The sequence below is a fragment of the Salvelinus fontinalis genome, chromosome 6 (assembly GCF_029448725.1).
Source record: "Salvelinus fontinalis isolate EN_2023a chromosome 6, ASM2944872v1, whole genome shotgun sequence".
NCBI classification, from domain to species: domain Eukaryota; kingdom Metazoa; phylum Chordata; class Actinopteri; order Salmoniformes; family Salmonidae; genus Salvelinus; species Salvelinus fontinalis.
Genome location: NC_074670.1, coordinates 75,302,242 through 75,320,226, shown reverse-complemented (window position 1 = coordinate 75,320,226; position 17,985 = coordinate 75,302,242). Strand labels below are relative to the sequence as shown.

General features: G+C 43.5%; 1 protein-coding gene across 3 annotated transcripts in view; it reads left to right on the top strand.

The window, feature by feature from the left end:
• The window catches only part of LOC129858422 (glutamate receptor 3-like), a 197,850-nt gene that overhangs the window by 123,681 nt on the left and 56,184 nt on the right, over positions 1 to 17,985 (top strand). For all 3 annotated transcript variants that reach the window (XM_055927629.1, XM_055927628.1, XM_055927630.1), the window contains exons 8-10: positions 3,654 to 3,860; positions 10,216 to 10,589; positions 17,877 to 17,985. The exon at positions 17,877 to 17,985 is cut by the window's right edge and continues 90 nt beyond it. In XM_055927629.1, coding sequence (XP_055783604.1) covers positions 3,654 to 3,860; positions 10,216 to 10,589; positions 17,877 to 17,985 — 690 coding nt within the window. The remainder of the gene's footprint in view (positions 1 to 3,653; positions 3,861 to 10,215; positions 10,590 to 17,876) is intronic.

The window sequence follows — 17,985 nt, the reverse complement described above, 5'->3', positions numbered from 1 at the left end:
CTGTGTGAGCAGCAGCTCTTCTTTTGTTGGGTAATGAAACCATAGCAACAAGTTAGCTGCACCACCACCAGTGTGTGTAGGGTAATGATGAAACCATAGCAACAAGCTAGCTGCACCACCACCAGTGTGTGTTGGGTAATGAAGAAACCATAACATTAAGTTAGCTGCACCACCACCAGTGTGTGTTGGGTAATGAAGAAACCATAGCAACAAGTTAGCTGCACCACCACCAGTGTGTGTAGGGTAATGATGAAACCATAGCAACAAGTTAGCTGCACCACCACCAGTGTGTGTAGGGTAATGAAACCATAACATTAAGTTAGCTGCACCACCACCAGTGTGTGTAGGGTAATGAAACCATAACATTAAGTTAGCTGCACCACCACCAGTGTGTGTAGGGTAATGATGAAACCATAACATTAAGTTAGCTGCACCACCACCAGTGTGTGTAGGGTAATGATGAAACCATAGCAACAAGTTAGCTGCACAACCACCAATGTGTGTAGGGTAATGATGAAACCATAGCAACAAGTTAGCTGCACCACCACCAGTGTGTGTAGGGTAATGAAGAAACCATAGCAACAAGTTAGCTGCACCACCACCAGTGTGTGTAGGGTAATGATGAAACCATAGCAACAAGTTAGCTGCACCACCACCAGTGTGTGTAGGGTAATGAAGAAACCATAGCAACAAGTTAGCTGCACCACCACCAGTGTGTGTAGGGTAATGAAGAAACCATAGCAACAAGTTAGCTGCACCACCACCAGTGTGTGTAGGGTAATGATGAAACCATAGCAACAAGTTAGCTGCACCACCACCAGTGTGTGTAGGGTAATGTTGAAACCATAGCAACAAGTTAGCTGCACCACCACCAGTGTGTGTAGGGTAATGATGAAACCATAGCAACAAGTTAGCTGCACCACCACCAGCGTGTGTAGGGTAATGATAAAACCATAGCAACAAGTTAGCTGCACCACCACCAGTGTGTGTAGGGTAATGAAACCATAACATTAAGTTAGCTGCACCACCACCAGTGTGTGTAGGGTAATGAAACCATAACATTAAGTTAGCTGCACCACCACCAGTGTGTGTAGGGTAATGAAACCATAACATTAAGTTAGCTGCACCACCACCAGTGTGTGTAGGGTAATGAAACCATAACATTAAGTTAGCTGCACCACCACCAGTGTGTGTAGGGTAATGATGAAACCATAACATTAAGTTAGCTGCACCACCACCAGTGTGTGTAGGGTAATGATGAAACCATAGCAACAAGTTAGCTGCACCACCACCAGTGTGTGTAGGGTAATGATGAAACCATAGCAACAAGATAGCTGCACCACCACCAGTGTGTGTAGGGTAATGATGAAACCATAGCAACAAGTTAGCTGCACCACCACCAGTGTGTGTAGGGTAATGATGAAACCATAGCAACAAGTTAGCTGCACCACCACCAGTGTGTGTAGGGTAATGATGAAACCATAACATTAAGTTAGCTGCACCACCACCAGTGTGTGTAGGGTAATGAAGAAACCATAGCAACAAGTTAGCTGCACCACCACCAGTGTGTGTAGGGTAATGATGAAACCATAGCAACAAGTTAGCTGCACCACCACCAGTGTGTGTAGGGTAATGAAGAAACCATAGCAACAAGTTAGCTGCACCACCACCAGTGTGTGTAGGGTAATGATGAAACCATAGCAACAAGTTAGCTGCACCACCACCAGTGTGTGTAGGGTAATGAAGAAACCATAGCAACAAGTTAGCTGCACCACCACCAGTGTGTGTAGGGTAATGAAGAAACCATAGCAACAAGTTAGCTGCACCACCACCAGTGTGTGTAGGGTAATGAAGAAACCATAGCAACAAGTTAGCTGCACCACCACCAGTGTGTGTAGGGTAATGATGAAACCATAGCAACAAGTTAGCTGCACCACCACCAGTGTGTGTAGGGTAATGAAGAAACCATAGCAACAAGTTAGCTGCACCACCACCAGTGTGTGTAGGGTAATGATGAAACCATAGCAACAAGTTAGCTGCACCACCACCAGTGTGTGTAGGGTAATGATGAAACCATAGCAACAAGTTAGCTGCACCACCACCAGTGTGTGTAGGGTAATGAAGAAACCATAGCAACAAGCTAGCTGCACCACCACCAATGTGTGTAGGGTAATGATGAAACCATAGCAACAAGTTAGCTGCAACACCACCAGTGTGTGTAGGGTAATGATGAAACCATAGCAACAAGTTAGCTGCACCACCACCAGTGTGTGTAGGGTAATGATGAAACCATAGCAACAAGTTAGCTGCACCACCACCAGTGTGTGTAGGGTAATGATGAAACCATAGCAACAAGTTAGCTGCACCACCACCAGTGTGTGTAGGGTAATGATGAAACCATAGCAACAAGTTAGCTGCACCACCACCAGTGTGTGTAGGGTAATGATGAAACCATAGCAACAAGTTAGCTGCACCACCACCAGTGTGTGTAGGGTAATGATGAAACCATAGCAACAAGATAGCTGCACCACCACCAGTGTGTGTAGGGTAATGATGAAACCATAGCAAAAAGCTAGCTGCACCACCACCAGTGTGTGTAGGGTAATGATGAAACCATAGCAACAAGATAGCTGCACCACCACCAGTGTGTGTAGGGTAATGATGAAACCATAACAACAAGATAGCTGCACCACCACCAGTGTGTGTAGGGTAATGATGAAACCATAGCAACAAGTTAGCTGCACCACCACCAGTGTGTGTAGGGTAATGAAACCATAGCAACAAGCTAGCTGCACCACCACCAGTGTTTGTAGGGTAATGATGAAACCATAGCAACAAGATAGCTGCACCACCACCAGTGTGTGTAGGGTAATGTTGAAACCATAGCAACAAGCTAGCTGCACCACCACCAGTATTTGAAAATGGAGGGGAGAAAAGCACGCTGTTCTCTCCTGGTGGTGTTTTAAATATTTATTTATTAACTTTTATGGTAATTTTTTATTTGAGTTTTGGGATTAGAATGAAAATGTCACCCTTTTGTTTTAGTTTTTTTGAATGATTATTATTAAAGCCTTCCCCCTTTGCACATTGATTGATGAAACATGCTTGTTGATGATTATGTCGAGATATGAATACAGCAGCACTCACTTCCTGATCCAAGTCACGGCCATTTACTTTATGAACCTCCACCCCCATCTCCACCCCACTCTGAGCTAACCCACACCCAGCCTACCAATACACCCAGCATCTGTTGAAGACCACATAGCTCGAACTAAGGCATCTTGTAGCCTTAGCCAGACACTGTGAGAAGCCTGTGGTCCTCTTGGACTGTTAGTTTGTCACACATGCAGACACACACACAAATGCACACACAACGGTTCCCCAGGGCTGAGAGACAGGATGCTGGGTGAATTAGGGCTGGGAGTACGCTGGCCACCACAGCTTGGTAAAACAACTACCTGGCTTGTCATCCTGCTGTTATCAACATATACTTCAATGCATCTGTGGTGTGTCATCTGCACGTGCATGCCTGCATGAGACTGCTGCTGAAGCTGCTTCCTGGTTTGGGACTGTGTGTGTGGGGGAGGTGGAGGGGGGGGTGAGCATGTGTGTGTGTGTGACAATAAACCAGCGTGTGATCTGACTGTTAACAGGAAGCCCCTTATGTGATGTACAAGAAACACCAGATGAATCTGGAGGGGAATGACAGATATGAAGGCTACTGTGTCGATTTAGCTGCCGAAATTGCAAAACATGTGGGGATAAGATACAAACTGTCAGTAGTAGCAGACGGGAAGTACGGTGCGCGGGATCCAGACACCAAGACGTGGAACGGGATGGTGGGGGAACTGGTCTATGGGGTGAGTGGAGTCATCTCTCAGTCTCTCACTGATGTTCATTGTTACTTCACCAAAGGATGCGTCCCAAATAGAACTGTACTCCCTATATAGTGGGTTACTAATGACCAGGATCTATAGGGCTCTATATAGTGGGTTACTAATGACCAGGATCTATAGGGCTCTATATAGTGGGTTACTAATAACCAGGATCCATAGGGCTCTATATAGTAGGTTACTAATGACCAGGATCTATAGGGCTCTATATAGTGGGTTACTAATGACCAGGATCTATAGGGCTCTATATAGTGGGTTACTAATGACCAGTATCCATAGGGCTCTATATAGTTGGTTAAAAATGACCAGGATCCATAGGGCTCTATAGTGGGTTACTAATGACCAGGATCCATAGGGCTCCATATAGTGGGTTACTAATGACCAGGATCTATAGGGCTCTAAATAGTGGGTTACTAATGACCAGGATCCATAGGGCTCTCTATAGTGCGTTACTAATGACCAGGATCTATAGGGCTCAATATAGTGGGTTACTAATGACCAGGATCTATAGGGCTCTATATAGTGGGTTACTAATGACCAGGATCTATAGGGCTCTATATAGTGGGTTACTAATGACCAGGATCCATAGGGCTCTATATAGTGGGTTACTAATGACCAGGATCTATAGGGCTCTATATAGTGGGTTACTAATGACCAGGATCCATAGGGCTCTATATAGTGCGTTACTAATGACCAGGATCCATAGGGCTCTATATAGTGGGTTACTAATGACCAGGATCCATAGGGCTCTATATAGTGGGTTACTAATGACCAGGATCTATAGGGCTCTATATAGTGGGTTACTAATGACCAGGATCTATAGGGCTCTATAGTGGGTTACTAATCACCAGGATCCATAGGGCTCTATATAGTGGGTTACTAATGACCAGGATCTATAGGGCTCTATATAGTGGGTTACTAATGACCATGATCTATAGGGCTCTATATCGTGGGTTACTAATGACCAGGAGCCATAGGGCTCTATATAGTGGGTTACTAATGACCAGGATCCATAGGGCTCTATATAGTGGGTTACTAATGACCAGGATCCATAGGGCTCTATATAGTTTGTTACTAATGACCAGGATCTATAGGGCTCTATATAGTGGGTTACTAATGACCATGATCTATAGGGCTCTATATAGTGGGTTACTAATGACCAGGATCCATAGGGCTCTATATAGTGGGTTACTAATGACCATGATCTATAGGGCTCTAATGTGGGTTACCAATGACCAGGATCTATAGGGCTCCATATAGTGGGTTACTAATTACCAGGATCCATAGGGCTCTATATAGTGGGTTACTAATGACCAGGATCTATAGGGCTCTATATAGTGGGTTACTAATGACCATGATCTATAGGGCTCTATATAGTGGGTTACTAATGACCAGGATCCATAGGGCTCTATATAGTGGGTTACTAATGACCAGGATCCATAGGGCTATATGTAGTGGGATAACTAATGACCAGGATCTATAGGGCTCCATATAGTGGGTTACTAATGACCAGGATCCATAGGGCTCTATATAGTGGGTTACTAATGACCAGGATCTATAGGGCTCTATATAGTGGGTTACTAATAACCAGGATCTATAGGGCTCTATATAGTGGGTTACTAATGACCAGGATCTATAGGGCTCTATATAATGGGTTACTAATGACCAGGATCTATAGGGCTCTATAGTGTGCACAATATTTTGTGAATAGAGTTGCATTTGGGACGCACCATTTGTTTTAACATTTACTACCAGCAGTTGAAAGAGAAAAGTTATGTCTTAACAATGTTATTATGTTACAGTGTTTATAGCCTGTCTCCTATTGACATAAAGTACAACTGGTGCTCTGATGTAGGTTTGGGCCCTATTTTCACTGATGTAGGTTTGGGGCCCCTTGTCTCTGATGTATGTGTGGGCCCCTTGTCTCTGATGTAGGTTTGGGCCCCCTTGTCTCTGATGTAGGTTTGGGCCCCTTGTCTCTGATGTAGGTTTGGGCCCCCTTGTCTCTCATGTAGGTTTGGGCCCCTTGTCTCTGATGTAGGTTTGGACCCCCATTGTCTCTGATGTAGGTTTGGGCCCCTTGTCTCTGATGTAGGTTTGGGCCCCTTGTCTCTGATGTAGGTTTGGGCCCCCTTGTCTCTGATGTAGGTTTGGGCCCCTTGTCTCTGATGTAGGTTTGGGCCCCCTTGTCTCTGATGTAGGTTTGGGCCCCCTTGTCTCTGATGTAGGTTTGGGCCCCCTTGTCTCTGATGTAGGTTTGGGGCCCCTTGTCTCTGATGTAGGTTTGGGGCCCCTTGTCTCTGATGTAGGTTTGGGGCCCCTTGTCTCTGATGTAGGTTTGGGCCCCCTTGTCTCTCATGTAGGTTTGGGCCCCTTGTCTCTGATGTAGGTTTGGGCCCCCTTGTCTCTGATGTAGGTTTGGGGCCCCTTGTCTGTGATGTAGGTTTGGGCCCCTTGTCTCTGATGTAGGTTTGGGCCACCTTGTCTCTGATGTAGGTTTGGGCCCCTTGTCTCTGATGTAGGTTTGTGCCCCTTGTCTCTGATGTAGGTTTTGGCCACCTTGTCTCTGATGTAGGTTTGGGCCCCTTGTCTCTGATGTAGGTTTTGGCCCCCTTGTCTCTGATGTAGGTTTGTGCCCCCTTGTCTCTGATGTAGGTTTGGACCCCCATTGTCTCTAATGTAGGTTTGGGCCCCTTGTCTCTGATGTAGGTTTGGGCCCCTTGTCTCTGATGTAGGTTTGGACCACCTTGTCTCTGATGTAGGTTTGGGCCCCTTGTCTCTGATGTAGGTTTGGACCCCCATTGTCTCTAATGTAGGTTTGGGCCACTTGTCTCTGATGTAGGTTTGGGCCCCTTGTCTCTGATGTAGGTTTGGGCCCCTTGTCTCTGATGTAGGTTTGGGCCCCCTTGTCTCTGATGTAGGTATGGGCCCCTTGTCTCTGATGTAGGTTTGGGCCCCCTTGTCTCTGATGTAGGTTTGGGCCCCCTTGTCTCTGATGTAGGTTTGGGCCCCCTTGTCTCTGATGTAGGTTTGGGCCCCCTTGTCTCTGATGTAGGTTTGGGCCCCCTTGTCTCTGATGTAGGATTGGGCCCCTCGTCTCTGATGTAGGTTTGGGCCCCTTGTCTATGTCATTGTGTTCACTGTGGTCTAAAAGGCTAAACTGATCTTAAACCGGCACACTTAGTCTGAGAAGCTTTCTGAATACGGGCTCTGACCTCTCACCTCAGTATCTTCTGGTGCGCTCAGTCCCACTTTTACATTTCTCACCAGTCCGCTTTAAATGCCTCAAACCCTCCAAAACAATTCCCCTTTACTCCCTCTCCTCCGAGACGACGATCGAGGAGCAGGGCCGAGGGCTGTATATAAAATGGATGAGGGTTAGGTTTCCTCATCTGTTCAATTCCACCACCATCAGCCGGGAGAGATTGCCTACATCCCAAATGGTACTCTGATCCCTACGTAGTGCACTACTTTTGAAAGGAGCCCTGTGGGTAGTGCAAAATATAGGGAATAGAGTGCCATTTGGGATGTAGTCATTTCCTGGTTTAGCTCGCTAACGCTGGGAAATTATCCTCTGAATGAGAAACGTTCACACACACACACACACACACACACACACACACACACACACACACACACACACACACACACACACACACACACACACACACACACACACACACACACACACACACACACACACACACACACACACACTCCCATCAGATGGAGAGAGAACACCCGGCCCAATCACCATCCACCCGTCATCCATCCACCGCGTCTCTGTTTGGTTATTTATGTCTGTCCATCCACCGTGTCTCAGTGTGGTTATTTATGTCTGTCCATCCACCGCGTCTCAGTGTGGTTATTTATGTCTGTCCATCCACCGTGTCTCTGTGTGGTTATTTATGTCTGTCCATCCACCGCGTCTCTGTGTGGTTATTTATGTCTGTCCATCCACCGCGTCTCTGTGTGGTTATTTATGTCTGTCCATCCACCGTGTCTCAGTGTGGTTATTTATGTCTGTCCATCCACCGTGTCTCAGTGTGGTTATTTATGTCTGTCCATCCACCGCGTCTCTGTGTGGTTCTTTATGTCTGTCCATCCACCGTGTCTCAGTGTGGTTATTAATGTCTGTCCATCCACCACGTCTCAATGTGGTTATTTATGTCTGTCCATCCACCGTGTCTCAGTGTGGTTATTTATGTCTGTCCATCCACCGTGTCTCAGTGTGGTTATTTATGTCTGTCCATCCACCGTGTCTCAGTGTGGTTATTTAAAACTGGAGAGTCTAATGATTGAGTTAAATTTGACCTTCTGACCAGTTAATGCTGTCTTAGTTGTGTTTTAAATGTCAGCCCTGAAGCTTTGAAACGCTTTCTGTATGGCTGAGTATTCTCTTCTCTATTGATTGACTGTTACCACGGACACCGTTATTATTAAGAGGTTATGTTATAGCTCTGCTGCCGCCATTGTGTTTATTGGTGTATTTCCCCACCGTTTGACCCTTCTCTCCTCATGTAGCTTTATCACGTCTTTCTTCTTCTACACATGTTTTGTTGTTGGTGTAGAAACACAATGGTTTAGGCTAAAATACGAAGACATGTCCTTCACGAGTCACCGCCTGGGAACAAACGCTGCTGTTTGTTTCGTTCATTGTGTCGTATGCTCCACCCAAGATGCAGCAGTAACTTGTCTGAATACTGCTGCTTTTTAACAAAGAAAGAAAGCCCATCGTTTTGATAGTAAAAAAAAGTGCCATCACCACTTCCAAGGATGTGTTTTGGTAACAAGCCATGATGGGGATGAAAGAAAGAAATAAATTAATAAAGAGAGGAAGAAAGAAAGATACAAAAAGAACGAGAGAAAGAAATACATACAATAAGAGAAAAAGATGAAAGGGAGCTTGGGAGATTAAAATAATGTAGATGACAAAAGCATTTGTCTCATCTCTTCCAGGCATGAAGGCGCTGTGAATGGGATGAGAGGGGTGGAGAGAGGGAGAGAGGGAGAGGGAGAGGGAGAGGGAGAGGCGGAGAGGCGGAGAGGGAGAGGGAGAGGGAGAGAGAGAGAGAGAGAGAGAGAGAGAGAGAGAGAGAGAGAGAGAGAGAGAGAGAGAGAGAGAGAGAGAGAGAGAGAGAGAGAGAGAGAGAGAGAGGCAGTCAGGGAGGGAAGGGGGCTAGGAGGGTGGGAGGGAGGCAGGGAGGGAAGGGGGGGGGGCTGAAGTGGAGTGGTTTACTCACACAGCCTTGGGTTACTGTGTTTCTCCCACCATTTTAAAGGCTGTAATTTAAATCAGAGCTGTTCTGTTAGACATACCTACATAACAGTTACACTGGTGTATATATTTTCTGTTGTGTTACAGAAAGATGACCAGCAACTATTATTCATCTGTCCTGAAAAGCCTTGGCTGCATCCCACATCACAAATGGCACCCTATTCCCTACCTGTGCACCACTTTGGACAGGGCCCATAGGAAATAGCCTGCCGTTTGGGACACAGGGAATATGTTTGTTTTCAGGATATTTCCCCTGCCTTCCCCTGCCTTACAAATAAATAACTTATTACCTTTAATTAGCTATTTATATGCAAATGATGTTATGATGTATTGACATTCACTGTTGAGTTTCATAAACCAAAGATAAACGGAAAAGGATTTCGGTAATGTATGTTATTATTTGTATTCCTGCAAAGTTTCCAGCCTGTTCTTTGCCTCCCCCTGGTTAGACCCCATCAGTCTCACACAGTCAGAAAGCTTTAAACTAACTAGACAAGGGTAGACACTGCAGCTACATAATTCACTTCTGACAAACACACATTTATATGTTTCTAATTATGCCCAATCTGTGTCTAGAAATCTTTTTTTTTGGGGGGGGGGGGGGGGGGGGTGGAGAAGATGAAATGTTCGAAAATATTTTTGCCTTTCAATCTTTGCCTTTTTCTCCCTCTCTGCTCTCTTCTCTTATCTCTTGTGTGTGTTGAGACTCTGTACTCAATGTAGTACACATGCTACACATTATTCATTCTGTATAGGATATTTCTTTGATGTTGTTGTTGTGTTGATTAAAACCATCCTGAGGTACAGACTGTACGAGCTTTTCCTTTCCCTTCATGTTGTTTTGTTTTGTCCGCTTTGAGACTGTAAAGCACAACCGTAGGCCAACATTTTAAGAAACTCACGAAAACTGTATATAAGTTAAGGAACTTTATTTATCAAACTTATTTTTATTTCATTCTACCTCAAATGATGCATAATATCTAGATTAAAAACCATATCTGAGACAGAACCAAACTAACCCACTCTACGTGTCCCTGTTTCCAGAGAGCAGATATAGCTGTGGCACCTCTCACCATAACCCTGGTTCGTGAGGAGGTGATCGACTTCTCCAAGCCCTTCATGTCTCTGGGCATCTCCATCATGATCAAGAAGCCCCAGAAGTCTAAACCCGGGGTGTTCTCCTTCCTGGACCCGCTGGCCTATGAGATATGGATGTGCATCGTGTTCGCCTACATCGGTGTGAGTGTGGTCCTGTTCCTGGTCAGCCGCTTCAGCCCTTATGAGTGGAACCTGGATGAACAGGATGAAACCAAAGACCCCCAGACACCTCCAGATCCTCCCAACGACTTTGGCATCTTCAACTCTCTGTGGTTCTCTCTGGGAGCCTTCATGCAACAAGGATGTGAGATATCACCCAGGTAGGAAACGATCTGACCTAGAAATACAATGGGGTAGATCTGACCTAGAAATACAATGGGGTAGATCTGATGTAGAAATACAATGGGGTAGATCTGACCTAGAAATACAATGGGGTAGATCTGATGTAGAAATACAATGGGGTAGATCTGATGTAAAAATACAATGGGTAGATCTGATGTAGAAATACAATGGGGTAGATCTGATGTAGAAATACAATGGGGTAGATCTGATGTAGAAATAAAATGGGGTAGATCTGATGTAAAAATATAATGGGGTAGATCTGATGTAGAAATACAATGGGGTAGATCTGATGTAGAAATATAATGGGGTAGATCTAATGTACAAATACAATGGGGTAGATCTGATGTAAAAATATAATGGGGTAGATCTGATGTAGAAATACAATGGGGTAGATCTGATGTAAAAATATAATGGGGTAGATCTGATGTAAAAATATAATGGGGTAGATTTGATGTAAAAATATAATGGGGTAGATCTGATGTAAAAATATAATGGGGTAGATCTGATGTAGAAATACAATGGGGTAGATCTGATGTAGAAATACACTGGGGTAGATCTGATGTAGAAATATAATGGGGTAGATCTAATGTAGAAATACACTGGGGTAGATCTGATGTAGAAATACAATGGGGTAGATCTAATGTAGAAATACAATGGGGTAGATCTGATGTAGAAATACACTGGGGTAGATCTGATGTAGAAATACAATGGGGTAGATCTGATGTAGAAATACACTGGGGTAGATCTGATGTAGAAATATAATGGGGTAGATCTAATGTACAAATACAATGGGGTAGATCTGATGTAGAAATACAATGGTTTAGATCTGATGTAGAAATACAATGGGGTAGATCTGATGTAGAAATATAATGGGGTAGATCTGATGTAGAAATACACTGGGGTAGATCTGATGTAAAAATATAGTGGGGTAGATCTGATGTAAAAATATAATGGGGTAGATTGGAATATTGTGCATCTCTTTGGACGCCTTAAATAGAATAGAATACGTTGTAGTATAAAATATAGCTTATGAATTCTCACTTACATACAGTACAGCACACGGTACAGCACACGGTACGACACCCGGTACGACACCCGGTACGACACCCGGTACGACACCCGGTACGACACCCGGTACGACACCCGGTACGACACGCGGTACGACACGCGGTACGACACCCGGTACGACACCCGGTACGACACCCGGTACGACACGCGGTACGACACCTGGTACGACACGCGGTACGACACGCGGTACGACACCCGGTACGTCACGTGGTACGACACCCGGTACGTCACGTGGTACGACACGCGGTACGACACCCGGTACGACACCCGGTACGACACGCGGTACGACACCCGGTACGTCACGTGGTACGACACCCGGTACGTCACGTGGTACGACACGCGGTACGACACGTGGTACGACACGCGGTACGACACCCGGTACGACACCCGGTACGACACCCGGTACGTCACGTGGTACAACACCCGGTACGACACGCGGTACGACACCCGGTACGACACCCGGTACGTCACGTGGTACGACACCCGGTACGACACCCGGTACGTCACGTGGTACAACACCCGGTACGTCACGTGGTACGACACCCGGTACGTCACGTGGTACGACACCCGGTACGACACCCGGTACGACACCCGGTACGTCATGTGGTACGACACCCGGTACGTCACGTAGTACGACACCCGGTACGACACCCGGTACGTCATGTGGTACGACACCCGGTACGTCACGTGGTACGACACCCGGTACGTCACGTGGTACGACACCCGGTACGTCACGTGGTACGACACCCGGTACGTCACGTGGTACGACACCCGGTACGTCACGTGGTACGACACCCGGTACGACACCCGGTACGACACCCGGTACGTCATGTGGTACGACACGCGGTACGACACCCGGTACGACACCCGGTACGTCACGTGGTACGACACGCGGTACGACACCCGGTACGTCACGTGGTACGACACCCGGTACGACACCCGGTACGACACGCGGTACGACACCCGGTACGACACCCGGTACGTCACGTGGTACGGCACGCGGTACGACACCCGGTACGTCACGTGGTACGACACCCGGTACGACACCCGGTACGACACCCGGTACGTCACGTGGTACGTCACGTGGTACGACACCCGGTACGACACGCGGTACGACACCCGGTACGACACCCGGTACGACACCCGGTACGACACCCGGTACGTCACGTGGTACGTCACGTGGTACGACACGCGGTACGACACGCGGTACGGCACGCGGTACGACACGCGGTACGACACCGGGTACGACACCCGGTACGACACCCGGTACGGCACGCGGTACACGGCACACGGCACAACACTCTGCATAAGAGTGTCTGCTTAATGACTCGAATGGAAACACGTGTCTGTGTGCCAGTTGTATTTAATTCCCGCGCTATACAGCATGCCCATTATGAAGTCTCTCCCCTCAGTAGAGGTTAGTGATGTTGTTCAACATTACCACTGAGCAGTCAGATAGATCTTTATGGTCAATCAGTCAGAGGGTTGTTCAACATTACCACTGAGCAGTCAGGTAGATCTTTATGGTCAATCAGAGGGTTGTTCAACATTACCACTGAGCAGTCAGGTAGATCTTTATGGTCAATCAGTCAGAGGGTTGTTCAACATTACCACTGAGCAGTCAGGTAGATCTTTATGGTCAATCAGTCAGAGGGTTGTTCCAGCATCGTAAAACAATGACTTTTCTCTGCCACACTACGTTCTTCTCTTCAGTACTTCACTATCCGACAGCGCACGTATTAAAGATGTATGACGGCTATTAGGCTCAGTTGTGTCTGAAATGGTAATATGATGTCCAGGGCCTAAATGATCAATACTTCTGTGCTATGGCTTTGGGTCTATATGGTCACATGACCTCATGCTATAGGCCTGGTTAGGTTGACCTTACACTTTCTGATCCCAGAATACACTGCTGGTGAGGAGTCTGCTGGATGACATGACATCATTAAAACATCTATATCTAAAAGACCATGTCACATTTTCTCCCAGTTTCTCAGTTGAAGTTGGATGCGCGGTTGGATATACTGATATACTGAAGTTGGATATACTGATATACTGAATAGGATATACTGATATACTGATATACTGAATAGGATATACTGATATACTGAAGTTGGGTATACTGATATACTGATATACTGATATACTGAATAGGATATGCTGATATACTGAAGTTGGATATACTGATATACTGATATACTGAAGTTGGGTATACTGATATACTGAATAGGATATGCTGATATACTGAAGTTGAATATACTGATATACTGAATAGGATATACTGATATACTGAAGTTGGGTATACTGATATACTGATATACTGATATACTGAATAGGATATGCTGATATACTGAAGTTGGATATACTGATATACTGATATACTGAAGTTGGGTATACTGATATACTGAATAGGATATGCTGATATACTGAAGTTGAATATACTGATATACTGAATAGGATATGCTGATATACTGAAGTTGGATATACTGATATACTGAAGTTGGATATACTGATATACAGAAGTTGTATATACTGATATACTGAATAGGATATGCTGATATACTGAAGTTGGATATACTGATATACTGAATAGGATATGCTGATATACTGAAGTTGGATATACTGATATACTGAATAGGATATGCTGATATACTGAAGTTGGGTATACTGATATACTGAAGTTGGATATACTGATATACTGAATAGGATATGCTGATATACTGAAGTTGGATATACTGATATACTGAAGTTGGATATACTGATATACTGAATAGGATATGCTGATATACTGAAGTTGGATATACTGATATACTGAAGTTGGATATACTGATATACTGAATAGGATATACTGATATACTGATATACTGAATAGGATATGCTGATATACTGAAGTTGGATATACTGATATACTGAATAGGATATGCTGATATACTGAAGTTGGATATACTCATATACTGAAGTTGGATATACTGATATACTGAAGTTGAATATACTGATATACTGAAGTTGAATATACTGGTATACTGATATACTGAAGTTGGATACACTGATATACTGAAGTTGAATATACTGATATACTGATATACTGAAGTTGAATTTACTGATATACTGAAGTTGAATATACTGATATACTGATATACTGAAGTTGGATATACTGATATACTGAAGTTGGATATACTGATATACTGAAGTTGAATATACTCATATACTGATATACTGAAGTTGAATATACTGATATACTGATAGACTGAAGTTGAATATACTGATATACTGATATACTGAAGTTGGATATACTGATATACTGAAGTTGGATATACTGATATACTGAATAGGATATGCTGATATACTGAAGTTGGATATACTGATATACTGAATAGGATATGCTGATATACTGAAGTTGGATATACTCATATACTGAAGTTGGATATACTGATATACTGAAGTTGAATATACTGATATACTGAAGTTGAATATACTGGTATACTGATATACTGAAGTTGGATACACTGATATACTGAAGTTGAATATACTGATATACTGATATACTGAAGTTGAATTTACTGATATACTGATATACTGAAGTTGGAAATACTGATATACTGAAGTTGGATATACTGATATACTGAAGTTGAATATACTCATATACTGATATACTGAAGTTGAATATACTGATATACTGATAGACTGAAGTTGGATATACTGATATACTGAAGTTGAATATACTGATATACTGATATACTGAAGTTGGATATACTGATATACTGAAGTTGGATATACTGATATACTGAAGTTGGATATACTGATATACTGATAGACTGAAGTTGGATATACTGAAGTTGGATATACTGATATACTGAAGTTGGATATACTGATATACTGAAGTTGGATATACTGATATACTGAAGTTGGATATACTGATATACTGAATAGGATATACTGATATACTGATATACTGAATAGGATATGCTGATATACTGAAGTTGGATATACTGATATACTGAATAGGATATGCTGATATACTGAAGTTGGATATACTCATATACTGAAGTTGGATATACTGATATACTGAAGTTGAATATACTGATATACTGAAGTTGAATATACTGGTATACTGATATACTGAAGTTGGATACACTGATATACTGAAGTTGAATATACTGATATACTGATATACTGAAGTTGAATTTACTGATATACTGATATACTGAAGTTGGATATACTGATATACTGAAGTTGGATATACTGATATACTGAAGTTGAATATACTCATATACTGATATACTGAATTTGAATATACTGATATACTGATAGACTGAAGTTGGATATACTGATATACTGAAGTTGAATATACTGATATACTGATATACTGAAGTTGGATATACTGATATACTGAAGTTGGATATACTGATATACTGAAGTTGGATATACTGATATACTGATAGACTGAAGTTGGATATACTGAAGTTGGATATACTGATATACTGAAGTTGGATATACTGATATACTGAAGTTGGATATACTGATATACTGAAGTTGGATATACTGATATACTGATATACTGAAGTTGGATATACTGATATACTGAAGTTGGATATACTGATATACTGAAGTTGGATATACTGATATACTGAAGTTGGATATACTGATATACTGAAGTTGGATATACTGATATACTGAAGTTGGATATACTGATATACTGAAGTTGGATATACTGATATACTGAAGTTGGATATACTGATATACTGATATACTGAAGTTGGATATACTGATATACTGAAGTTGGATATACTGATATACTGAAGTTGGATATACTGATATACTGAAGTTGGATATACTGATATACTGATATACTGAAGTTGGATATACTGATATACTGAAGTTGGATATACTGATATACTGAAGTTGGATATACTGATATACTGAAGTTGGATATACTGATATACTGAAGTTGGATATACTGTGTATAGGATTAGAGACTAGTGAGCTGTGTCAGTCGTACTGTAGCAGTCTACTGTAAAATACTGGGTTCCAGTGAGCTGTGTCAGTCGTACTGTAGCAGTCTACTGTAAAAGACTGTGTTCCAATGAGCTGTGTCAGTCGTACTGTAACAGTCTACTGTAAAATACTGGTTCCATTGAGCTGTGTCAGTCGTACTGTAACAGTCTACTGTAAAATACTGGTTCCATTGAGCTGTGTCAGTCGTACTGTAACAGTCTACTGTAAAATACTAGATTCCATTGAGCTGTGTCAGTCGTACTGTAGCAGTCTACTGTAAAATACTGGTTCCAATGAGCTGTGTCAGTCGTACTGTAGCAGTCTACTGTAAAATACTGGTTCCAATGAGCTGTGTCAGTCGTACTGTAGCAGTCTACTGTAAAATACTGGTTCCATTGAGCTGTGTCAGTCGTACTGTAACAGTCTACTGTAAAATACTGGTTCCATTGAGCTGTGTCAGTCATACTGTAGCAGGCTGCTGTAAAAGACTGTGTTCCAATGAGCTGTGTCAGTCATACTGTAGCAGGCTACTGTAAAAGACTGTGTTCCAATGAGCTGTGTCAGTCATTCCCGGACTCCAGGGTAGTTTCACAGTTTAAAATTGTATTGTAATATAGTGACTCAGCTTCAGGTTTTTATAGCCAGGCTAACAAAGGTTTTTATGGGCTTAAAGGACGACGCTCCAGTGAGCTGTGTCTATAGCATTAGGTGCAGTGGTGCACCGCCTGCAGTGGTGCACCGCCTGCAGTGGGTTTACAAGCTCTGCTAATGGCACATCTCTCTAATGGGTTGTTCATTCTCCCTCTCTTATCCCCTCTCTGTTTCCTTGTTTCTCTCTGTTTAGCTATCTCAATCTCTTCCTGCCTCTCTCTCCTTCTTCCTCCCTTTCTCTCTCTCTCTCTCTCTGTATCTCTCCACCTCTCTTTCACTCCCCCTTTTCTCACTCTTTCTATCGCTCTTTCCCTCTCTCTATATCTCTCCTCTGCTCTCTCTCTCCCCCCTATCTCTCTCTACCTCTCGCTCTCTCTACCTCTCTCTCAATTCAATTCAAATGTCAAATTAACGGGCTTTATTGGCATGGGAAACATATGTTAACATTGCAAAAGCAAGTGAAGTAGATAATAAACAAAAGTGAAATAAACAATGAAAATGTACAAAATGTTAAATCTTTCTCTCCATCTCTCTCTACCTCTGTCTCTCAGGTCCCTATCAGGGAGAATAGTAGGGGGCGTGTGGTGGTTTTTCACTCTCATCATCATCTCGTCCTATACGGCCAACCTGGCTGCTTTCCTCACAGTGGAGAGGATGGTG